The following is a 25,363-nucleotide window of genomic DNA, read 5'->3' on the forward strand; positions in this document are numbered from 1 at the left end:
ATTTCATGCTTGGAAACTTCCACAAAAATTATCAGAGGTCAAAGCAAAGCAAGCAGATTATACTGTTTCTTAATCGTGAGCACAGAACTGAGCAATGCTCAAATAGTTGTGATAGGCTTGGATTATTGCTGTTGTTTATTGTTTTGATTGTTACAGCTTTTTTATTGTCTTTTCCTCATGAAGCGTTTTACTTTACAAATTTTATTGTTCAATATTTTGAAGGTGTTTCTTTTATAATAAAACAAAACGTGGTGGGGGTTGGAATGTTTTCTTTATTCTGTGAAAAATGTGATGCTGGATTACAGGAAAGTGAGAATTAAAGAGAATATCATGGTTGCCATTGGCAGGTTGATGGCCTATTTTTGTGTTGCCTATGTGCACATATGCAAATTTGTAAATATGTGTAGTTATGTATGTATACACATACAGTGGATGGACAAAATAATGGAAACACTAAAAAAAATCAACAAAAACTCATTTAATATGGTGTAGGTCCGCTTTTTGTGGCAATTACAGCCTCAATTCTCCGAGGTATTGATGCATACAACTTGTGAATTGTTTGTAAAGGAATTTTAAGGCATTCTTCAGTTAGAGTACCCTCCAATTCTTTTAGAGAGGATGGCGATGGAAATCGTAGTCTTAATTGAATCTCTAAAACTGACCATAAATGCTCAATAATGTTGAGGTCTGAGGATTGTGCTGACCATATGAGATGCTCAACTTCATAAGAATGTTCTTCATTCCATTCTTTAACAATGTTCAATGATTATGATGTCATTTTCCCTCCAAAATGTCATGTGACTCATTACAGGAGTGCTGTCAGGAGTGCTGTCAGCATTGCTGCAAGAGATTGAAGAGGTGGGGGGGTCAGCATGGCAGTGTATGGCTGTCACCCCAGGAGGAAGCCTCCTCTGAAGACGGTACACAAGAGAGCCCGCAAACAGTTTGCTGAAGACATGTCAACAAAGCACATGGATTACTGGAACCATGTCCTATGGTGTGATGAGAAGGGCGGGCTTTCTTGTGTACGTCTTCAAAAGAGGCTTCCTCCTGGGGTGACAGCCATGCGCACCAATTTGATGTAGAGTGCGGCATATGGTCTAAGCACTAACAAGCTGACCCCCCCACCTCTTCGATCCCTGCAGCAATGCTGACAGCACTCCTGTAACGAGTCACATGACATTTTGGAGGGAAAATGACAAGCAGTACTCAATTTGGACATGTAGGGATGTACAGTGGGGCAAATAAGTATTTAGTCAACCACTAATTGTGCAAGTTCTCCCTCTTAAAAATATTAGAGAGGACTGTAATTGTCAACATGGGTAAACCTCAACCATGAAAGACAGAATGTGGGACCCCCCCCCCCCAGAAAATTGCATTTTTTGATTTTTAAAGAATTTATTTGCAAATCATGGTGGAAAATATTTGGTCAATACCAAAAGTTAATCTCAATACTTTGTTATGTACCCTTTGTTGGCAATAACGGAGCCAAACGTTTTCTGTAACTCCTCACAAGATTTTCACACACTGTTGCTGGTATTTTGGCCCATTCCTCCATGCAGATTTCCTCTAAAGCAGTGATGTTTTGGGGCTGTCGTTGGGCAACATGGACTTTCAACTCCCTCCACAGATTTTTTTATGGGGTTGAGATCTGGAGACTGGCTAGGCCACTCCAGGACCTTGAAATGCTTCTTACGAAGCCACTCCTTTATTGCCTTGGCTGTGTGTTTGGGATCATTGTCATGCTGAAAGACCCAGTCACGTCCCATCTTCAATGCCCTTGCTGATGGAAGGAGATTTTCACTCGAAATCTCTTGATACATGGCCCCATTCATTCTTTCCTTTACACAGATCAGACGTCCTGGTCCCTTTGCAGAAAAACAGCCCCAAAACATGATGTTTCCACCCCCATGCTTTACAGTGGGTATGGTGTAATTCAGTATTCTTTTTCCTCCAAACACGAGAACCTGTGTTTCTACCAAAAAGTTATATTTTGGTTTCATCTAACCATAACACATTCTCCCAGTCGTCTTCTGGATCATCCAAATGCTCTCTAACGAACCGCAGACAGGCCTGGACGTGTACTTTCTTCGGCAAGGGGACACGTCTGGCAGTGCAGGATTTGAGTCCCTGGCGGCGCATTGTGTTACTGATAGTAGCCTTTGTTACTGTGGTCCCAGCTCTCTGTAGGTCATTCACTGTGTCCCCCCGTGTGGTTCTGGGATTTTTGCTCACCGTTCTTGTTATCATTTTGACGCCACGAGGTGAGGAGGGAGTTGAAAGTCCGTGTTGCCCAACGACAGCCCCAAAACATCACTGCTCTAGAGGAGGGCTGCATGGTGGAATGGGCCAAAATACTAGCAACAGTGTGTGAAAAGCTTGTAAAGAGTTACAGAAAACGTTTGGCCTCCGTAATTGCCAAATAAGGGTACATAACAGAGTATTGAGATTAAATTTTGGTATTTACCAAATACTTATTTTCCACCATTATTTGCAAATAAATTCTTTAAAAATCAAACAATGTGATTTTCTGATGTTTTTTTTTTTTCACATTCGGTCTCTCATGGTTGAGGTTTACCCATGTTGACAATTACAGGCCTCTCTAATATTTTCAAATGGGAGAACTTGCACAATTAGTGGTTGACTAAATACTTATTTGCCCCACTGTACGTATTTACTAAGGGGTGTACTCACTTTTTTCCCCAGGGGTTTAGATTTTAATGGCGATATTTTGAGTTATTTTGAGGGGAAAATAGATTAACTCTATTACAGTGCCTTGCAAAAGTATTCGGCCCCCTTGAACCTTGCAACCTTTCGCCACATTTCAGGCTTCAAACATAAAGATATAAAATTTTAATTTTTTTGTCAAGAATCAACAACAAGTGGGAAACAATCGTGAAGTGGAACAAAATTAATTGGATAATTTAAACTTTTTTCACAAAAAACTGAAAAGTGGGGCGTGCAATATTATTCGACCCCCTTGCGTTAATACTTTGTAGCGCCACCTTTTGCTCCAATTACAGCTGCAAGTCGCTTGGGGTATGTTTCTATCAGTTTTGCACATCGAGAGACTGACATTCTTGCCCATTCTTCCTTGCAAAACCGCTCGAGCTCCGTGAGGTTGGATGGAGAGTGTTTGTGAACAGCAGTCTTCAGCTCTTTCCACAGATTCTCGATTGAATTCAGGTCTGGACTTTGACTTGGCCATTCTAACACCTGGATATGTTTATTTTTTAACCATTCCATTGTAGATTTGGCTTTATGTTTTGGATCATTGTCCTGTTGGAAGATAAATCTCCGTCCCAGTCTCAGGTCTTGTGCAGATACCAACAGGTTTTCTTCCAGAATGTTCCTGTATTTGGCTGCATCCATCTTCCCGTCAATTTTAACCATCTTCCCTGTCCCTGCTGAAGAAAAGCAGGCCCAAACCATGATGCTGCCACCACCATGTTTGACAGTGGGGATGGTGTGTTCAGGGTGATGAGCTGTGTTGCTTTTACGCCAAACATATCGTTTTGCATTGTGGCCAAAAAGTTCAATTTTGGTTTCATCTGACCAGAGCACCTTCTTCCACATGTTTGGTGTGTCTCCCAGGTGGCTTGTGGCAAACTTTAAACGAGACTTTTTATGGATATCTTTGAGAAATGGCTTTCTTCTTGCCACTCTTCCATAAAGGCCAGATTTGTGCAGTGTACGACTGATTGTTTTCCTATGGACAGACTCTCCCACCTCAGCTGTAGATCTCTGCAGTTCATCCAGAGTGATCATTGGCCTCTTGGCTGCATCTCTGATCAGTTTTCTCCTTGTTTGAGAAGAAAGTTTGGAAGGACGGTAGATTTGCAGTGGTCTGATGCTCCTTCCATTTCAATATGATGGCTTGCACAGTGCTCCTTGAGATGTTTAAAGCTTGAGAAATCTTTTTGTATCCAAATCCGGCTTTAAACTTCTCCACAACAGTATCTCGGACCTGCCTGGTGTGTTCCTTGGTTTTCATAATGCTCTCTGCACTTTAAACAGAACCCTGAGACTATCACAGAGCAGGTGCATTTATACGGAGACTTGATTACATACAGGTGGATTCTATTTATCATCATCGGTCATTTAGGACAACATTGGATCATTCAGAGATCCTCACTGAACTTCTGGAGTGAGTTTGCTGCACTGAAAGTAAAGGGGCCGAATAAAATTGCACGCCCCACTTTTCAGTTTTTTATTTGTTAAAAAAGTTTAAATTATCCAATAAATGTTCTTCCACTTCACGATTGTGTCCCACTTGTTGTTGATTCTTGACAAAAAAAATTACATTTCATATCTTTATGTTTGCAGCCTGAAATGTGGCGAAAGGTTGCAAGATTCAAGGGGGCCGAATACTTTTGCAAGGAACTGTATATAAGCTGCACACAGATTACTTTGCATTGAGTCAAAGTGTCATTTTGTCATTGTTGTCCCATGAAAAGATATACTTCAATATCTGCAGAAATGCGAGGGGTGTACTCACTTTTGTGATACACTGTATATCGTCTCTCCCAATGTTGAGACCAAACCTACGCCCTGGATATAGACACGCAAAAATTGTATGTTTGATAAGGGGAGGTGACACTTCTTCGCGGGATTTCACTTCATGCGTTCGGTTCTGGTCGTCATAAACAGCGATAATGGAGGTATCATTATATATCACATGTCCTTTAAGTCCACTTTTTTGGTTATTAGTGAAGGGTTGTAACAGTCCTCCTTACGTGGTGTTCCTCCCGACATCTACCACGCGGTGGCGCTGCTTTATTTATGTTGAATATGTTCTTCTTCTGTTGCTGCTTACTTTTAATGTTGGAGTTCGCTCCTGAACGCTTGTGTGTGTAACGCTGAGCTCCCGAGTGACGAGTGGTCAAAGTAGATTTATTTATTTTTGTTAATAAATGTGCATAAGTAGCAGCTTGTCCCCTTTTTGTTACTTTTTATGCACGCCTCCGACCTACCACGCGTTACAGGGTGCATAGCAGGAACTATTCTTCCATGCCATGTTTCCACTCGGACAGAGTTAGTAAACGTACAGTCAGACAGCGAATACCCGGATGTAAGACTGCAACAAGTCACATGTATGTGAAAAAATAAGCGCACAGAGCAATGAAAAACAAAAAGAAGACCCCTAATGCCCACAAGGCCAAATTCAAGCCTGGATCCAAGAAAAGGGAAAATAAATGTATCCTCACATTTAACGATAAAGATAGGGAGTAAGTAATATGCAGTTGTGACCGCGTCGCCGGTGTTGTTCACGCTTTCGAACGGTTTAATTTGTTACTGAGTTACTAAAACAACAACAACTGACCGAGATGTGTTCAGTTTGTTTGCAAGTCGTTTTTGTTTAAATGAAACTTGATGTTAAACTCACTGGCTGCCAGATGAACCACAGTTCCTCTAAAATGTAAAGTAACTTTGACAAATTACCATTTACAACAGTCAAACTAATGGAAAAACATTAACAACCTTCCTTCTCGTCTTACTGCTTTAACGGTATTTCATAAACTAATTTGACTGCGCTCCACATCCAATCCATTTGGACTAGGAGGGATGGCAGCTATCCGTCGATCAATGGCACTGAGACACAATTTTTTCAATGCCAGCTACCCAAGTTGAAATGGATTTGATGTCTATGACTGGTAATGGCAGTGAATGACTTAGTAGAATTGATTTATTCTGGGGTTATATAGACGAGTTTCCGAGGTAGTTCCACTTTACTTCGGCATGTCTGCTCGCAACTTCCGTTTTAGAATTTCTCCATCCTAAACAACAGTGAAGCTGGAGTAACATTACTCATCAAAATCCCTTAAAAAAGACCATTTGGAAATACCGCATCCATCTGCCATCATCAATACAGGGGAGGACAACATGTTCATGAAGACAGATGTGGAACTCAGCCCGTGTCACCACTAAGACCGAGTGTTTCTGTAGCCATGTTGCCACTGTGTTATGGAAGGTATGTTCTTCCTATCCCTGCATTTTCATGTGTCCGGTGCTCAAAAAATATTAAAGCTAAAATCTTGCGCATGAAACGACTTGTTGCCTTTGATATTATTATTAAGATGATGATTGTAATTATGATAGTCTTTAATATTATTTACTACAACTACTGTATCTGCTGGTAGCCTGTTGCTAATCAGTACGTGTTGAATGGCACAATTATGTCAACGCATAAATGCAGGTGTTACAAGTTTTTTGTTCGTTTGTTTACAGGTGGAAAACGCTGTTACGCAAGGGAAGACCACTCGATGTACCTCACAACAACACTTACTGTACGTTGATGGACATATATCGAGACTACGAGAGGCTGGGGCTGGGACAGATGGTGGCTTGCCTCGCGGCGGATCCGTCAGCTCGATCCCAAGATCCAACTACGACCTTTTTAACTGCACCAACTTTAAGATACACTATTGGAGCTGGAATTACCAAGGACAGTGGGAGAAAGCCCGTCTGGAGGCTGTAATGTCAGGTGAAAGTTTGGTGAGGCTCCGGAGCTCTGCTGTCTGATATCACTTTCTCGTATGCTATTTTTCCAATAATTTTATAAATTGTGATTTATTGACCTGCTTTGTACATGCACCAAGCATTTCAAATAAAACCAGAAATGAAATCATGTTGTCCAAATGTTTTATTGAGATCATTATCTGCAAAAAAAAAAAAAAATGACACACTATTTTTGTTTATATGTACCTTGTAGTATATTTCCTTGTAACAAAAAAAAAAAATCCATGTCCTATTTGTAATGTTTTGGTTACTCAAGTGGCCAGGGTATCAATCTACACCTCACGTCAACACAGGCTGACAGGTTGTTATAATTTTGTCCACAAATGATCAATGAAGTGTTAAGAGTTCACGCACAAAACAGGATGTCTCGGAGTCTCATCTACGTAGTGCTGAATCAGTTTTTGGAGATTCTGAGCGTTCCTGTGGTTTGATTTTAAAGTTTTAACTTTGTCAACACACTGCTTGCTTCAACCGCATTTGATGTTGTTTTTTCTAAACCGGAAATTCGGAGCAGACATTTTCCAAGATGCCGCTGCCCATATTTTGCTCAGGAAACTTGTCTATATTTGGAGTTTTTTTTTTTTTTTTTTACCCAACTCTAAACTAAATATGGGGGAAAAATAAATAAATATGAAGCAGTGTGATTTATGAACAACTGCAGTACAAACACTTGTCGAAATGTCAACTAAAACCGAGCATGTACTGGATTTTTAAAAGTGCCTCTGTGTGCTGTTTTCACACTTGTTAGAGATTATCTCACTGGTTTCCATAAGAGGAAAGTGGAAAGAAGGAAAGCTGCTGTCGCTGAAATACGCAAGAAGATCAAGGAAGAACAAAACCGGGTTCGAGAAGAGGTAGGTTTCTAGAAAATTGTTTTAGATGGACACGAATAGAACTGTGTTGGTTTGATTACTATCTTTCAGAGGCATAAGGAATACTTGAAAATGCTGAAGGAGCGACAAGACGCACTTGGTGAGTCGGAAAAATTGGAGAGTCAGAAAAATTGGAGACGCATGCATGGTAATTAGGGCTGCAGCTAACGATTATTTTTATAACTGATTAATCGGACAATGAAATGATTAATGATACATTTTAAGTTTTTCACTTACCTTCACAATTGAAGTTCTAGGCATTCTATAAGTAACAATGAAGACAAAAGGGATGACCACTTCCTTCAAAAATTTATTACAGCTTTGTGACTTTTTACTGTGTTAAGTACATAAAACTTGTTAAAGTTTTTAATAAAGTTTGAGTGTAAAACATAAAAAAAAAATTCTCAGCACACAAATCAGACAAAAGTCCTGTTCATTCAAATAAAAAAGTGCTGCTGATTGGCATTTTTTTTCTTGTGGGCAAAGCGCTGATATAAATTGTTTCAATGACTCATTTATTTTCTTTAAACAAACTAAACATCAAAATCGAATAAGGAGGAGGCAGACTGTAATGAATCAGTTTTCTTTATCAACAATTGTTCATTATACAATCCAAATCCAATTTCAAAGCACAATCTCTTGTATGACAATTTACAATTTGGAGTTTCTGTTGAAGTGTTGAAAGGAGACTAAGCTGTTATATGAATGGGTTTATGTGTGTGGTTACCTTATAAAAATAAATGAGACAACTGATACTATCTAACAATAACTCAAGTGCTAATATGCTGCTCCAAAAGACAATACAAACTAATGCTGTACTTAAGACACTGATTAGCATAATTGATAACTAGCTTAGCGCTCTGTGCTAAGTAGTAACATCTCATCAACAAAGAATACAAACGTAAAATTGGCTTCATTTCACCTGTGACGGAGGCACATTGGATCTAACAACACAAAAGACAACCTGAGTGTAGCAGTGAACTCTCTAATAACTGGCGCTCGCAGCCTTACATTACGCACAAACAAGGACCCAAACGGGACTGCTCAAAGCTGTTGGCAAAAATTAATTATCCAATTCGTTGGCAACTACTTTGCTAATCGATTTTCGTTGTTGCATCCTTAATGGTGATTCACAGACGTACCTTGACCTGCCAGTTTAATTGGTCACCATGTAAATTGGTATATATAGATATTTTTTAATGTTCTTCACAGAGGAAAGTGAAGACGATCTCGAAGATGTCATCACCCATAAAACAGAATCAGTTCAGTTTGACCATCCTAATCACACAGTCACGGTGACGACCATCAGTGATCTTGACCTCACCACTAATCACCTACTCGAGCGAGTAACGAATAAGGTAACACGCTGGCTTGAGTGTGCATCAAGTCTTCATTGTGTTTGAAGACATCCTTATTATTTAAATGATCGTAGGTAGCAGAGACCTGCTATTCAGTGTTTTTTTTTTTGTTGTTTTTTTTTTTTCCTGAAGGTCAACGGGAAGAATGAAGATCATGAAAATGAGGACGAAGAAGAGAACACAAAGACTATCCCCAAAAAAGCAGGGAATCCAATTTTGAACAAAAAGTGAGAATAATAATTGTCAAAGTTGGTGATTGTTTATTGTCAGATACTTAGTAGCCTACTGTATTTTCTGGACTATAAGTTGCTCTGGCCTATAAGTCCAACTAGTCAAAAAAGGCATCAAACAAAGAAAAAAGGTTTTTGGAGGAAAATTTTCTGTCATGTGTCGCTAAGTAGCTTAAACATAGCCACAAGTATTACATAGCAACAAACAAGCAGTTCAAACAAATTGAATAGTTGCCAAAACTACGGCATTGCTCTCGCGTTGCACACAATAACAAATAACAGCGCTGCTGTTTGTGCTAACAAAAGCACCCTTTAGTTTAGCAAGCTACTTCGTTGCAGCACTTCAGCTCAACAAAGGCCACTTCGTCAGCTTTCTTCAACTTTCGTAGCATTCATGCAGCCTTTTAGCCTGTTAGCCTAGCTTAGCTGTAGTGGCTTCCTATTCCCCAAATTATTAGCTCCTGACTTGAGTTACTAGTTTCCATTGACCAAGCTGTCGTCCATTTAGCCTCCAAAACATTCTGTGTGTTTTCTGTTCTCTGCTCAGGACGCATACCTTGTCCTTTATGTGGCTGCAGGGACAATTTAAAACTGTCTGGATTTATGTAGCTATTTTGTGTAGCTTAAACTCCCTCTAAGTGCTTGTCAAAACTAGTCAGGATGAATACAACTCCAGCCTGCTTATATTTCCATTCAAAATAAACAATGCTCACAGACTTGCTTGCAGCAGCTCTTGTTAGAGATAAAACAGGAATGCAAGAGAAATACAGTGGGGCAAATAAGTATTTAGTCAACCACCAATTGTGCAAGTTCTCCCACTTGGAAAGATTAGAGAGGCCTGTAATTGTCAACATGGGTAAACCTCAACCATGAGAGACAGTGTGGAAAAAAAACCCAGAAAATGACATTGTTTGATTTTTAAAGAATTCCAAATTAGAGTGGAGAATAAGTATTTGGTCAACTACAAACAAGCAAGATTTCTGGCTGTCAAAGAGGTCTTCTAACGAGGTCTGACGAGGTTCCACTCGTTACCTGTATTAATGGCACCTGTTTTAACTCATTATCGGTATAAAAGACACCTGTCCACAAGCTCAGTCAGTCACACTCCAAACTCCACTATGGCCAAGACCAAAGAGCTGTCGAAGGACACCAGAGACAAAATTGTAGACCTGCACCAGGCTGGGAAGACTGAATCTGCAATAGGTAAAACGCTTGGTGTAAAGAAATCAACTGTGGGAGCAATTATTAGAAAATGGAAGACATACAAGACCACTGATAATCTCCCTCGATCTGGGGCTCCATGCAAGATCTCATCCCGTGGCGTCAAAATGATAACAAGAACGGTGAGCAAAACTCCCAGAACCACACGGGGGACCTAGTGAATGACCTACAGAGAGCTGGGACCACAGTAACAAAGGCTACTATCAGTAACACAATGTGCCGCCAGGGACTCAAATCCTGCACTGCCAGATGTGTCCCCCTGCTGAAGAAAGTACACGTCCAGGCCCGTCTGCGGTTCGCTAGAGAGCATTTGGATGATCCAGAAGAAGACTGGGAGAATGTGTTATTGTCAGATGAAACCAAAATAGAACTTTTTGGTAGAAACACAGGTTCTCGTGTTTGGAGGAGAAAGAATACTGAATTGCATCCGAAGAACACCATACCTACTGTGAAGCATGGGGGTGGAAACATCATGCTTTGGGGCTGTTTTTCTGCAAAGTAACCAGGGCGACTGATCTGTGTAGAGGAAAGAATGAATGGGGCCATGTATCGAGAGATTTTGAGTGAAAATCTCCTTCCATCAGCAAAGGCATTGAAGATGAGACGTGGCTGGGTCTTTCAGCTTGACAATGATCCCAAACACACAGCCAGGGGAACAAAGAAGTTGCTTCGTAAGAAGCATTTCAAGGTCCTGGAGTGGCCTAGCCAGTCTCCAGATCTCAACCCCATAAAAAAATCTGTGGAGGGAGTTGAAAGTCCATGTTGCCCAACGACAGCCCCAAAACATCACTGCTTTAGAGGAAATCTGCATGGAGGAATGGGCCAAAATACCAGCAACAGTGTGTGAAAAGCTTGTGAAGAGTTACAGAAAACGTTTGCCCTCCGTTATTGCCAACAAAGGGTAAATAACAAAGTACTGAGATTAACTTTTGGTATTGACCATATACTTATTTTCCACCATGATTTGCAAATAAATTCTTTAAAAATCAAACAATGTGATTTTCTGGCCTTTTTTTTCTCCACGTTCTGTCTCTCATGGTTGAGGTTTACCCATGTTGATAATTACATGCCTCTGATATTTTCAAGTGGGAGAACTTGCACAATTAGTGGTTGGCTAAATACTTATTTGCCCCACTGTATGCTGTAGTCAAGCACAATACATTAGAAAGCTCTGCTTAGATATACCAGACTTTAAGCATGCAAAATTATTTAAAACATTTTTTTAATTAAAGTTAATTTCATTTAATTGATAAAATTATTAAATTAAACATAATAAAGAATTTAAATGAAGTAAGTATATAGAACTTCATTAAGTTACTCAAACCACAAAATCAAATCGATAATGCTTTGTAATCATTATTATCCTAGTTTGGTTAGATAAAAACATTGTTAATACTGGTAAGCGCATTAACTTTTCCTGGCTTCTTAATCACTAGCCAAGAGCGCCCTCTTGCGGCTGGTTGTGGTAATGTTTTACTCTGGTTGGCCAGTTTTAGGTTCAGAATATGTAAAATTCGATATTTTAATTTAATATAAGTCGCACATGTGTATATTTTGCAGGCTCAGCCAAAGTATGGAAAAAGTGTGACTTATAGTCCAGAAAATACGGTACTTAAAATCTGATCAAACGACTGCCAAGATGATTAACCGTCTATCGCCCTTCCTGTGTAGGATTCGCTCGCTGACTGCTTCACTGAGTACATACACCAGCAAAAGGAAGTCAAAAGGGAAGCAGGAAGGACGAAAAGGACAAGGTCGGCAGACGGACAAGAGGGCTGATGCGAGAGTTGGCGAGATCAAAATCGGCGCAAAGAAGACCACCAAGCGGCAGCGACGCCGCATGACTGGAAAAAAGCAGCGTCAACAAGACTGAAAGATCACATTTCTGAACTTTTTAGGCAGCAAGGAGGCTGAATGGTCAACATGTCTGCCTCACAGCTAACGATCGAGCGAACTGGATGGATGGGCAAAAGCCAAACGGAATTCTCTACATTTTCTCGTTCCGCGCCGTTGTTAGTGATTGACATCCAATCATGGGGCTCTTCAAAGCTATATTATAGCTCTTTTAATGAGTTTATCACTAGTAGATGTCCAATCCATTTGAACCGGCAGTGTGGCGGAGAATGAGGTTTAATTCGACTGAACGATTATTCATTCACTGTCATTGAACGTCTATCACTGTCAATGGCAGCCGATAAGTTAATATAAACTGGATGTATTTGGTAACTACTATAGTTGTGCCTAGTATGACTGGTTTTATATTCCCACGATTCCTGCAAGGTGAAGGTTTTGTATTTTGCGGTGTCATTTTTGTACACTCAATGTTCCATTACTTTTGATTAAAGTCTAATCTCCACATGTTGCACTGTTGTTGGTGGAGTGTTATTTTCACACTTTTAGCTCAATTTTACTCTTTCCTCCTAGAACAGAAGGGAAGTTTGAGCTTAACGTTTGTTCATCCCCGTCCTCTCATGTGTTTATTTATTTACGCTAACCTGAGCTAGCGTGTGCCAGCTGCCACCAGCCACAAATGTTTAACTTCGCTTTCTTGATATTTAATACAAGGGGGCTTTGCTAGCAGTGGACCCCTGAGTCATCAACCTTGCCAATGTAGAGCCACTGTGCTCGTTGTGGATGCTTCTGTTTCACTCATTGTCTCCTCAGCCAATAGGAAGGATGTGCAACAGGGGACTATGGAGACCATGAGGATGATTCATCTGCCTGCTTGGGGTCAATGGGGAGTTCTACTGTGGCAAGAAGAAGCCTCCCTTGACAGGTAACTCATAATCTTGTTAATGCCATTACAGATGTCTGTTGGTATTTTTTGGCTTGTAGTGTTTTCTTAAGCTTGGTGTTAATTCTACTTTGAGAGCACTCTTTGGCCGGTGTGTGTTTCACTTTTACTCGTGTGTGGTAGGTTATCATCTTACAGCTATGTTTTTTGGGGGTTTTTTTGCCCGTCAATTATGTACATTACAGTTTGAAACAGCTCAATATATAGCTCACTACTCACCTTGGTTAAAGCATGATGATCTCAGCCAGGCATAATGAGATTGGTTGGTTTATTAGAAGTGTATCGTGCTGACAATTGATGAAAGTAGATCTGTATTGACAAAAACTTTAGGAGCAGAACAAAACCATGTGTCAAAAACCAAGTCCGGGGCCCAGATAAACCATCTGTCATTTCACATGGTCCACTAATGCAGTGTGTATTTGTATTCTGGCAGAAAATTGTTCTGAATAAATATATATATTTAATTTTTTAAAATTGTTTTATAAGCATTTATTACACTTCCTACCCCAAAATGGACATCTTTCCTCCCACTGTTTCCCAATGATTTCTCATTTCAAATGAACTTATTTGCTACAATTATTGATGGTCCTCTTCTTTTGAATGTTGTGTGCTCACAATAACTTGTATTTGAAACTGTTCATAATTTACTCCACCTTGATATAAGCAGTTGTTTCAGCTGAAGAATAAGCCCAGACCATGATTTTCCCACTATGCCTTATTAGAAGTACATTATCGGTTCCATTGGTGATGCGTAGTGCTGTGTTTGTTTTTAAAAAAAAAAAAAAAAAAAAAAAAAAAAGCTATTAGAACAAAAAACTAATGTCTGGTCTAATCAGCTAGCAGCACAATGGAAGATTTTGGGTTAGTTTTTTTTCTTTGTAAGTAAGGTTTTTGGCACGATTTTTATACTCGGCACTCTGTACAGTGCTTGCCAGCAACTCCTTCAATGTTTCTTTCAATTCCTTAGCAGCTTTCTGACCACTTTTCATCAATTTGGGGAAGACATCCAGCTCTCAGTAGTTTTAGTGCTGTTGCATATAGTCTTTATGTCACCCAAAAATGATTTTAAAAAATCCAAGAATTGTGAATTTAGGTTTGACTGCAGAATCCAAAAGTATACTTAGAGTTCCTCTACAGGGTCGGGGTTTTTTTTCTCCACAGTTTAACTACCGGTATTTATTTGTTCTTACATCCATTCAACTAGACATATCCTTTGTAAAAGCATAAACATTGCATTTATGCCTGTTTCTTTCATATTTCACTGCTTTTTTGTCAATTAAAAAAAAGCACACGTTCAGTAGTTTTTAAAGTTTTTTTTTCTTTTTTAAGAAAACTGGGAATCTGTAGTTCAACGTGATGATAAACGGGATAGAAAAAGATTTTGCATTCTGCAACCAAAAAATTGGTTAAAAACTGGTGTCCAACCTAAAACAATAAACATCGTGTTGCCCAGTTTAATGGCCTTTTTTTACGTTATTCCATAGTGTATTGGATCCTACTGGTGCTTATTTGTATTACCGTATTGGCCCGAATATAAGACAACTGTAAGACAAATATAAGACGGTCCTGATTATAAGACAACCCCCTCTTTTTCAAGACTCAAGTTTGAAAAAAAGAATTTTTGAACACCAAATTAATTTTCATACAGAAAATAATTACAGTACATCTGAAACAAATGATTATAACAATATATTTGAGAGAAAAGCATGTTATTTTGCCTCATTCAAATCTTAATATATGAACATTTAAATATGTAAACTAAAGTGCAATCACATTCGTAAATGAATGGCTTCTGGTTTTTGAAATGCTAATAAACCAATCTATTGTGATAAAACAACAAAATTGCAATAACTGCATTAACCATTAAAGTGAAGTCTAACTGTATACGTAGTCTTGAAACAAATCTGAATAAGGAAAAACATTGCAATAAAATAATGCAAACTGGTTAAACTTGAGAGTAGCGTGGATCTGTCATGACAGAACATCGCTTCAATGATATCTGGCACCATCTAGCGTCGTGAATGGATATAACGTCTAGACCGCGAATATAAGACTACCCCCTCTTTTTCAGTCTTATTTCAAAGCAAAAAACACCGTCTTATAATCGGGCCAATACGGTAGTTCATTTTTTATATTACAAAAACCTGGCATTTAAACGGAGGTGTGGACATTTTAAATCCACGTCATGTTGCTTGGCTCACAAAACATAGGAAGCTCTTGTGTATGCAACATACTGTATAAGCTACTGTCATGTTCCCGTAAGGTTACTGAACATTGTAGCATAATCTAGAATTGTTTTTGTGATTTTTCTTTCTTGCTGTTGTTTCTTAGTTTTCAGCACAGGATGTGATGACTATGGCAATTCGCCTTTCAAAGTCATCATGCCTCTCTCTGATGATGAGCCTATATGCCCTAAATTCCAAGCCAACATCTTCGACCCCTCCCGCTGCCACGACTGCCTGCGTCAGAGGCACCTCCATCATGGCACAGACGACAACCCTGAGGTAGCCCCACAGAAGAAATCAACCACAGACCCTGTCACCGGACCCAAACATGGAATGCTCTTAACGCCAATACCCTCTCAGGCAGAGGAAAGGGATACTAGCAGTAAGGTGAGAAAAGCAAGACAGGTGGACTAGAAGGCTTCAGATGGTAAGAGGAGCGAAAAAGGGAAACCCACATGCAGACTGAATGATGAGTGACTGGATTAGTGGGACCTAACATGAAATGGAAGATGAGACGATTGGCGCTAATTGTAGAGGTCAAAAACTTCGAGTTAAAAATCAGCATGGGTTATTAAGGCAAACTATTGTAGTGACACAAAAATATTGACATTTTATTTTTAAATCTATGTAGTTATTCTTTCTGACTTCTTTCCGTACAGCAATATTACTACAAAATTGTTGATGCAGTACCTGGAATTTTTAAGGTTCATGTCTGACACCCCACATGCGGTGAGGTCAAATTAAAAAGTTTCTTTCCAGGATAAGAAACAAATATAAAACAGGAGTTTGTGTTAAGAAAAATTTGAATAATTAATGATAAGGACTTTAACTCAGGTCAAGTTACAGAGGTGTAGCCGTAATCGAACCGTTGACTGCACATGAGTGTTTCAGAGGTGAAAGAGTTGAAGGAGAGCAGAGCAAGTCAGGCATATTTCTAACTCTTCATATGAATTTGTACAACGTATGATGCTGTGAGTCAAGTGAGTACACTTTTGAAGTACTTCAATGGAGACATTCAGTTGTTTGACACTTATATGAGTTATGTCCATGGCTTGGAGGTTGTAATTGGTCAATGTTAATTATCCTATCAGGAGGATTCGGACCGTTTGTCAGTGGTGAGCAGCTATTGTGACGTCGCTAGAGTCTGTCCAGGTCATGTGGAGAGCTCTTTTTGTATTCTGAGCCCAGACTGCGAGCTCTATATCTGTGACGGAGACGACGACAACAGCACTGACAGGTAGGGAACTTACCTTCTTAATCTTTTAGAGCTTAACCGTTACTTGGTATGTGTTTTGCTATTTTATTTTAAATAAAATACTAACAAATAATTGTACATGGCCAAATTATACTGTATATTGCATTTTAAGAATAATGGTTTAGCAACTTTTTACATCTCGTCAGTACTATATTTATATGATATAAAAATGAGTTAGCTTTGGAAGGTTTTGCATAGCAGTTTCTGGCTATTGAAAGTGACCAATACAGTATTTTGCAATGTGAGGCCAATTTTTGTCTTATCAGTTCTCTTCACAATGTTATACTTTTCTTACCTTACTTTGGCCTTGTTCTCTTTTGAGTGATTTTCTCGCCCACTCCATTCTCTTCCTTTTTAGCTGTTCTGGCCAGAGTGACTACAAGGAGACCAGTGGCTCTGGCAGTGCAGAAGACGAATACCCACCATTGAGAATGACTCGACTTGACCCGCCACCTCACCGACCAAACGCGCGGGCCTGGATGGATGAAGCTCACAACAGAGACAGCAGAGATAGCTTCAGCAGGCGCTCAGGTCGGGGTGAGCAAGGCCTACTCTGGTCTAAACACAGTTTGGAGCATTGACCTATATTTTAAGTGAACATTTACTCTTAATGATGTTCAATTTCTATTGATAATTTCAGTAATTTTGATCCCTTAGTGGTCGTATTAAGATGTGGCATGATTTATGTAAATCCAATTAAGGCCCAAGTTTCAAATGTACATCCCACCACTGGCTCTGTATATGTTTTTTCGGTCAATATTTCCCAGCATGATCTTCCGTAAACCTACAAGTGACTGCATCTGACTATTCTACAGTGTATTAAGTTACAGCCAAAGGTTTTATTTACATGGCATACTTGGAATGCCACCACCTAAGGTGTCCTAGAGCAATCATCAGTAACATTAGATACTCTTACTGTATTTACCTCAGTTTGTGTCAGGAAGCCTTGGTGCTCAGTATTTTGTCTTAGTGTTACCACTCCTTTAGTCTATTTTTGTCACATTGTTTGACTTCAATTTTGCTCCAGGGTTTAAAGAACACACAGAGAAGCGTGAAAGCGGCTACTTCTCTTTGGGAAGGGCTACAGGTGCCCGTGCTACCGGCAATAATGGCCCACAAGCACCTTTTCGTCATTTGGAGAGAGGGCATCCGGTCTTTAGCAATAAAAACTTTGAGCCTAAAGATACCATTCCCTTCAGAAATCCTAATCTTGGTTTGGCCTCTGAGAGGCAGGTACCTGAAGTTCTGGATGAGGAGTTACCAGTGGAGATACCTCCTCCTGACCCCTATGACATTGCGGTTGAGGTTGAAGCACAGGTTGGTGCTCGTTCACCAAGCCCGACTCCTTTTAAAATTGCTGAGTCACTGGCCACTGTGGAACGCAAAGGTTTCCTCGGTTCTTATGGTAGAGGAAAACCTTCTTTCAATTCTTTCCACCAACAATTGGGGCGCTTCGATTCTTCAAGGCACGGCTCAACTCTGCAATCTCGTTCTTCCTCACCGGCATGTGAAAACATTCAATTAAGGAGAAGAGACTTTCTTTCCCCCACGAGAGGGCATGCCATGGATAGAGTGCAGTCTCAAGGCACAGATCTAAGACAAAGAGGCTCCCACGAAGGATCACAGGGGCGACGTTTAGACTCTCGAACTTTGCCCAAAAACTTTAAATCTCTTGCTGGGTCAGTGAAAACTCAATCGAGTACAGTATCAGATTTTAGGAGTGCCTTACGAAAAGCAGAAACAAGTGGTTCTCCCACTGGTCGGCGTCATGAAAGCAGGGCTTCATCTCCCGGAAAAACAGCACTCCGCACAACTGTCAGTTCATTACATACACACGATAGTCATAAAAACTCTCCATCTCGTAGAGCTTTTGAGAATCACTTTGAAAGTCGTGGATCTTCACCAACAAGAAGAATTTACAGTTCTTCGGGCCAGTCTGTCCTTCGTAAATCTGACTCAATGACATCACTGGATGGAAGAAGTCATCATGGACGCTGTGGGTCTCCAATAAGAGAAGGCTATGACATTGAAAGTCAGGCCCTCCTACGAAATGGACTTAATGGCCAAGATCATGAATACCCTGAGAGCTCCCTCACTACACATGGTCATGACACACCGAGTCAACCAAAACATCACATGACAGGATTTATTAATGGCAGTAGCAGTCAAGGCCATTCTGAACGAAGATCCTATCATACCACTGGTCAGTATCCACTTAGAAAAACAGCCAGCAGTACTTCCTTTAATGGTCGTGAAAGTCGAAATTCCTCTCCTTCAAGGAGAAGTTATGAAGATCCCAGCAAGTCCGAAGTGAAAAGCCATAGCTCTTTGCCTTTTAGGCGAAACCACAGTAGCCCACACCAAAATTCACTTCGTAAAAGTGAATTTAGCAGTTCTTTCAAGCGAAATAATCACAACAGCCGTAATTCTTCCCCATCTAGAAATGCCACCAGTGACTTTCCAGGCTACTCAGTCCTCAGAAATGCCACCAATGGAGAGGGTGGCCATTCATTTCAGAGAAAAAACCACTACAGCGACTTCAAATATGCCACTGATCGCTCACCACGCTCATGGCGGGGCTCGACAAATTCCCTGCGCAGCTCCTCGCTATCCCGTGCTGCTTCTCCCACCATTCAGAATACTAAAGTTAACAGAAAAGCTTCTGGCTCCTTGCAAACTCCTAGAAGTCCTGCTGGTGCTCGATCTAGGGTTGGAAGAAACGGCCTTGAAGATCATCGCTACTCTTCACCTAATGATAAAAGACCTCATCTTGTTCGGAGCCATTCACCTACAACTCAGTTGAAAACTCAAAGTCATACCTTATCACAGAGTTCAATGGATTCCTCTGAGTCTGTGGCATCCACTGGAAGAAACAAGGAGATATATTCCACGATGGCTGATCTACCCAAGGTCAAAATTATCCATCAGAGAGATGACCACGGCTACATGGAGAGACCTTCGAATCGCCAGCGTGCCCGGAGACAAGAACTCTTCAAACCAGCCAGGTTAGACTTAATTTAAAGCAGTAACGTGAATTAAGGTTGGCCAACCATGTTTTTGAATAATATCAATGGCTAAACAGTTATAAGCATATTTTGGTAATTTTTTTTTTTAACGCAACCCTTCCAGATTCTTTGTTTAACCCATAGCAACGCGCTTGACAACGAAAATGCTTTTCTTCGGCAATCTTCGGAAATTACGTCACACCGGGAAGTGCGGGGGAAGTCTGCCATAGAACAGTATTGTTTTTTGCATTGCTTCTCGGTAAGATGCCACGGCGGTGTGTGGCAATGTTTTGTTCTCACTCAAACGAAAAGTTGTATGAGTGGCCAAAGGATAGCAGGGCACGTAAATGGACATCTTTCGTTCGCACGAAGCGAATGAATTTCACGCCATCATCGAGTAGTGTTCTCTGCTGCAAACACTTCGAAGATGCCTGCTTCCTTAACCGGTCTGCTTATGATCAAGGATTTGCCAAAAAGTAAGTGTGATTTTTGGATAGATGACTGCTGACTATGTCAAAGCAGAGCTGCCAACTGTTGTGGAATGTACAGTAGAAGCTAGCGACGTTAGCCGAAAGCCAACTCGTGGCAATAGTCGTGGCATAGTTGTTGTGTTCGCTAGTGTTACGTCCCAAGGATGGCTCGCGAAGGGCGTAACATAAAACGAGCCACACAATTTCACAAGTGGCACAAAATTTACACAACAATCAAACTCGCAATGAATATGTACAAAAGGTAGATGAAGCGCGGCTTCAGGGTAAGCCCAGGCCAAAACAACAAACAAAAGGAACACTTGAACCCCAACCACTAACTAAACCCTGATCATGAAAAAGAACGAAGAAAAGACAGCCACTAACCTAGCTTCTTACGCTAAAAAAACCAGGAGTAAACGGGTTGAACAGAAATGGCGACTTACCCCTTCTTGCTTCAGTGCTCTTATTTACAGTGGTGAACAAAAACGATCCAATAACAAATAAACACAAAAGACCTCACCGAAAAAGCGGGAGTGTATCAGACTAGGGATCAAATGCAAACGAGCGTGAATGGCGAGCAAACAGCTGGCGAGGAGGACCGCGGCAGAATGCTGTCAAATGTGAACGTTGACAGCTCAAGTCCCGCAGTGAATCATGGGAAATGTAGTCTCGGGACAACACTGAAGTGGTGCTTTGTAATCTGTTCGCTTGTGTGAAAAAACTACATTTCCTCACGCCATTAGACGCCACTTCCTGTCGATAGCCCCAGGAAGTAGTAGTAGCTGCCGCTGGTAGTACGAGGCGAGGCGGAGATGAGCGAGAAGCAAAACTTTGCGGTCGAATGTGGTCGCAGTCTGCTATTATTTTGTTTTCTTATTGTTGCCACAATAAAGTGGAGAAAGCCATCAACGACTCATCTCCTTCTCTCACCCCAACGTTTTTATATTATTATTTTATATGCACGAGAGCTGCAGGATCTGCCAAAATGAACATGCAGTCTGATTATTATTTTTTTAAACAATGTCATCAGATAGACAAAAACGTAAAATTATGTGCAAATGCCTGCATCTTCAAATCATGAAAATAATAACAGCCTATATCTTACCAATCTTGTAATCTCGATGGGTCCTGTCTCCATTCCATGTCAGGTAGTCTAGGCACATTGTTTGCATCCTGATTAGCGTCTGGCTAATACATGTTAGGTCCAACATAAAATTCCAAGCTCCTCTTCTTCCTCCAACTCTTCAAAAACTTGGATCTCCTCCCTTGCGCTCGATCTATTGCTTATATCGCTGTTTGAATCATTGTTTGAAGGGCTTTGTATGGCGGCCGTATGGAGCGCTGCCATCGCTGTTCTCGGTGAGACGTATCACTTCCGGGTTCGTCCCCTTTCAGGCTCGAACTTCGGAAACGCGATTATTTTGTCAAATATACAACATATAAATTATTTTTTCATGCTTTATATGTTGGACAATGTTTAATTACTTTAATTGTGACCCTATTTGGCATGTTATGAAATTACTTCATATTACAGCTTTAATGCAAAAATAAAACTTAAAACGAATGATGTGACAGGTGTTTCCTGGATTTGCAAATACTGTACAACAAAAGCAAACTATGGTTACACAACATTAGCTTTCTCTGTGCATTTCGTCAATCACATCTAATACTTCACTCTATTGTGCTGTTTCAGCCACTCCCTGAGCAAGCATCCCTCCAGAGAGTGGGACGACACACGGGAAACGGACAGAGAATGGTACAATGGTGGCAGTGGGTATCTATCCCGGGCTCACTCCTCTTCCTCATTGCAGGTAGGATATTACCTCATTCACTCATTTAAACATACATGTGTTGTGCTTGAAACCACCAATATTATTACCAAGGGCATCCATTTCTATGCCTTTTTGTGGCTCTGTGACATTTTAAGCCCTCTGGCCATTTTAGTCTCAGAACATTTTTAAGCCTCACAGTGGTACTGTTGATAATTTGTTAGGTAGTGTCTTAATCAGTGTTGTTAATCTTACTTTAACAAAGTAATTACCTACAGTTACAAATTACTTCTCCCAAAAAGTAATTGCGTTAGTAACTCAGTTACCTGAATGTAAGAGTAATTAGTTACTTGGGAAAGCAACTGGTGATAATTTTCATGTTTTTTTTTCCCCCTCAAAAAAACAAACAAACAAACCAAAAAAAAACTTAGGTCAGACTAAGTGAGGTTTAAAAGGTTTTTGGGACAATTGGCCCTAGAAGACCAATTCTTTACCCTAATTTACCCTTAACCCTGAATCAACCGTTAAAAGTTGTTAAAATTGCTCCCATTATTGCATTAGTTCCATTCTGTCTACTTTTGACATGTGGAAGTTTTAAAACTGTTTCATCATTTAAAGACAGATTCAAGTCAAGATTTTGCCGATTTAGGAGTATTTTAGATAAAAAGTTACTTAGGTTCGCGAGGAAGGTTTTCAGCAACAGAGCCTTCCTAAGAAGTCTACTGCTTTAAGATGGCGGCTGTTTACTAACGCATCTAGTTCCTAAACTGTACATGTTGCTAACGCCGCCGTGTCTGTCATTTCGCATCTAGTTCTATATACAGTGGGGAGAACAAGTATTTGATGCACTCACAATGGGAAAACCCATTGGCAGTGTATCAAATACTTGTTCTCCCCACTGTATATGTGATATCTCCCATGTCTACCATATCTACCAGCTCATGTCGGTGTAGTTTGTAGGCTATCGGCTACAGACCGGTATTATCGGAGCCACCTAGCTTCGCGTTTTCTCGCCGTCAAACGTTTTTTGCCTCCTCCCCACTCCTGTTCTGCTCTGTCGTCTCGGTGAGTCCGTCTCCCTCAGACTTTTTTCGCGTCGTTCAGCCAATATAGTAACGCACGCCTTTCCATCCTCAGTAACGGTAACGGCGTTGCCAAGATGAGAAAAGTAATTAATTAGATTACTCACTACTGAAAAAAAATAACGCCGTTAGTAACGCCGTTTGTATTGTAACACCGTTATTAACAACACTGGTCTTAATCTCATTAAAAGGTGGAAAAGGCCTGAAAATGCACTGGTTTATTAACACTCTGTTGTGAATTTTGCCATCCAGCCCAATTTCTCTTTTAGATTAACTAATTCAAAACCATTGAGATGGATATAAATCAATTCCATTTGAACTGGGACGGCAGGCATTGAGTGATCATGTTACACTGCTGTTGAGGGTGTTAGACGACCCCCATTTGACTGGGGGTTTGCCAGCGATCCCAGTCAAAATGGATTGACGTCTAGCACCTTCAATAGCAGCCAATGAGTTAATCCTGGATTTGAATTTGGAAGGCAAATAGTCTGTCTCTTTATGAGAATTGTACATACAATATAAATAAATAGTGGTATTCTTCTGAACAATAAGTACTCTTTTTTTTTTTTTTTTCAGCGATCTTGCAGTCCCACTGCAGATGAGGGCATTTCTTGGAAAGATCATAATCACAGATTCACACCAATGCAGGTATGTGATGCATCCGGTAAAATCAACCTTCCTTCTCTTTGGTATTTTCCACAAATAAATCAAAGTTTATTGTTTATTTATTTATTACATCAATGCAGCACATACTGCTTCTCTATTAGTTTACTTTTTTTTTTCCAACGTGCCAGACCAGGTCATAACTTGCCCAGGGTTCACTAATCATTTTTATTATTGTACAACCTTTTATGGACGTTGCGTCTGATCTTTTTGTTGCCCTGCTTTTATTTTGTACTCTTTCTCTCATGCCTGCGGGTATTTCTTCAGATTGAGTTTGAGCTTTGTCACTTGTGGTGTGCTGGCTGGGGCATGTGGTGAAATTCCTGGGCTGCACCAAGTGAAACCAACAGCAACTAAGCTGGAGGGACCCAGATGTAGGTGGTGCGGAGTGTGTATGTGTATACAGAAATACCGCATCAAGTGCTTAAAACTATTACTTAGCTGCTACCATATTGGGTGTGGAAAAGTGGCACTGTTGGTAAAGATTACAAACTCTTTTGCTGTTTGGAAATGAACAACAACCAACTGTCATAACCAGATCTCACAGAATTGGGTCTGAAAAATAGATTTTGATTGTGTTTGCTCATTTTGTCAGTTTGCATTAGTTCGATGCTTTCTTATATTATTTACCGGAACTGTTTTCCTTCCAACGACCCTCTAGGCCAGGGGTCCCCAAACTTTTTCCTGTGAGGGCCACATAACCCTTCTCTTCTCTGATGAGGGGCCGGGGTCAGTTTTTAACAGAAAAAGTGTGACGATTGCAGGAGTGCCTAAATGTAAAAATGTATTGTTTTTCAGAAAGCCACAATCAAATAACCCTTTCTGGATTCTTCACGGAACCAAAGTAAATAAAATAAAAATGATATAATATAATATAGTATAATATAATATAATTAGGGCTGTCAAACGATTAAAATTTTTAAGCGAGTTAATCACAGCTTAAAAATTAATCGTAATTAATCGCAATTCAAACATCTCTAAAATATGCCTTATTTTTCTGTAAATTATTGTTGGAATGGAAAGATAAGACACAAGACGGATATATACATTCAACATACTGTACATAAGTACTGTATTTGTTTATTATAACAATAAATCAACAAGATGGCATTAACATTAATATTCTGTCAAAGCAATCCCTGGATAGAACGACTTGTAGTTCTTAAAAGATAGATTTTAGTACAAATTATAGAAATTTTATGTTAAAACCCCTCTTAATGTTTTCGTTTTAATAAAATTGGTAACATTTTCAATGAAAAAAATTAACTAGTAGCTCACCATTGTTGATGTCAAGAATTACACAATGCTCATGGTGCATAAAATCAGTCGCACCCAAGCGCCAGCAGAGGGAGACAAAAAACACAAGTAACAAGTGGACATGACACTGCTGTCATTTTAATCTGTTTGAGCGGGGCATATGCGTTAATTGCGTCAAATATTTTAACGTGATTAATGAAAAAAATTAATTACCGCCCGTTAACGCGATAACTTTGACAGCCCTTAATATAATATAATATAATATAATATAATATAATATAATATAATATAATATAATATAATATAATATAATATAATATAATATAATCAGGGGTGCACATAATTTTTTTGCCCAGGTTCTCAGAGGAGGACCTGGAGATGTGACTTGGTCCTCATTGAGCTTGAGAGCCGACCCACCTGATGCGATAAATTTATGACAAGCTTTACTTAGAGCCAATTAACTTTGATTAATTATGTTAACAGTTAATGCTTGATTAACATCAACTGGCACAACAAAATTGCCATTACTTTGAAGTGCAATGTAAAGAAATAAACATAAAAGCACCAATTCAAAATAAAGGGCATTATGCGGCTCCCACATTAACTCCAAGCCTTTTTAAAAGTGGGATGTCCTCCTCATAAG

General features: G+C 39.9%; 2 protein-coding genes across 2 annotated transcripts; both read left to right on the plus strand.

Moving 5' to 3' along the window:
* The first annotated feature begins 5,043 nt into the window (after positions 1–5,043).
* nol12 (nucleolar protein 12) lies at positions 5,044–12,675 on the plus strand. Its single transcript, XM_057817083.1, has 6 exons — positions 5,044–5,228; positions 7,268–7,373; positions 7,443–7,491; positions 8,604–8,749; positions 8,882–8,976; positions 11,872–12,675. Exons 1-6 carry the CDS (start codon positions 5,122–5,124, stop codon positions 12,071–12,073), a joined length of 705 nt encoding a protein of 234 aa, XP_057673066.1. The 5' UTR covers positions 5,044–5,121; the 3' UTR covers positions 12,074–12,675.
* A 2,504-nt stretch (positions 12,676–15,179) lies between these two features.
* Positions 15,180–23,781, plus strand: LOC130904393 (uncharacterized). The gene is made up of 8 exons (XM_057817119.1): positions 15,180–15,252; positions 15,326–15,606; positions 16,311–16,456; positions 16,833–17,011; positions 17,502–19,479; positions 21,643–21,760; positions 23,377–23,448; positions 23,731–23,781. The coding sequence occupies exons 1-8, from the start codon at positions 15,180–15,182 to the stop codon at positions 23,779–23,781; spliced, it is 2,898 nt and encodes a 965-aa protein (XP_057673102.1).
* Positions 23,782–25,363: the final 1,582 nt, after the last annotated feature.

Source organism: Corythoichthys intestinalis, chromosome 16 (genome assembly GCF_030265065.1).
Source record: "Corythoichthys intestinalis isolate RoL2023-P3 chromosome 16, ASM3026506v1, whole genome shotgun sequence".
Classification (NCBI taxonomy): domain Eukaryota; kingdom Metazoa; phylum Chordata; class Actinopteri; order Syngnathiformes; family Syngnathidae; genus Corythoichthys; species Corythoichthys intestinalis.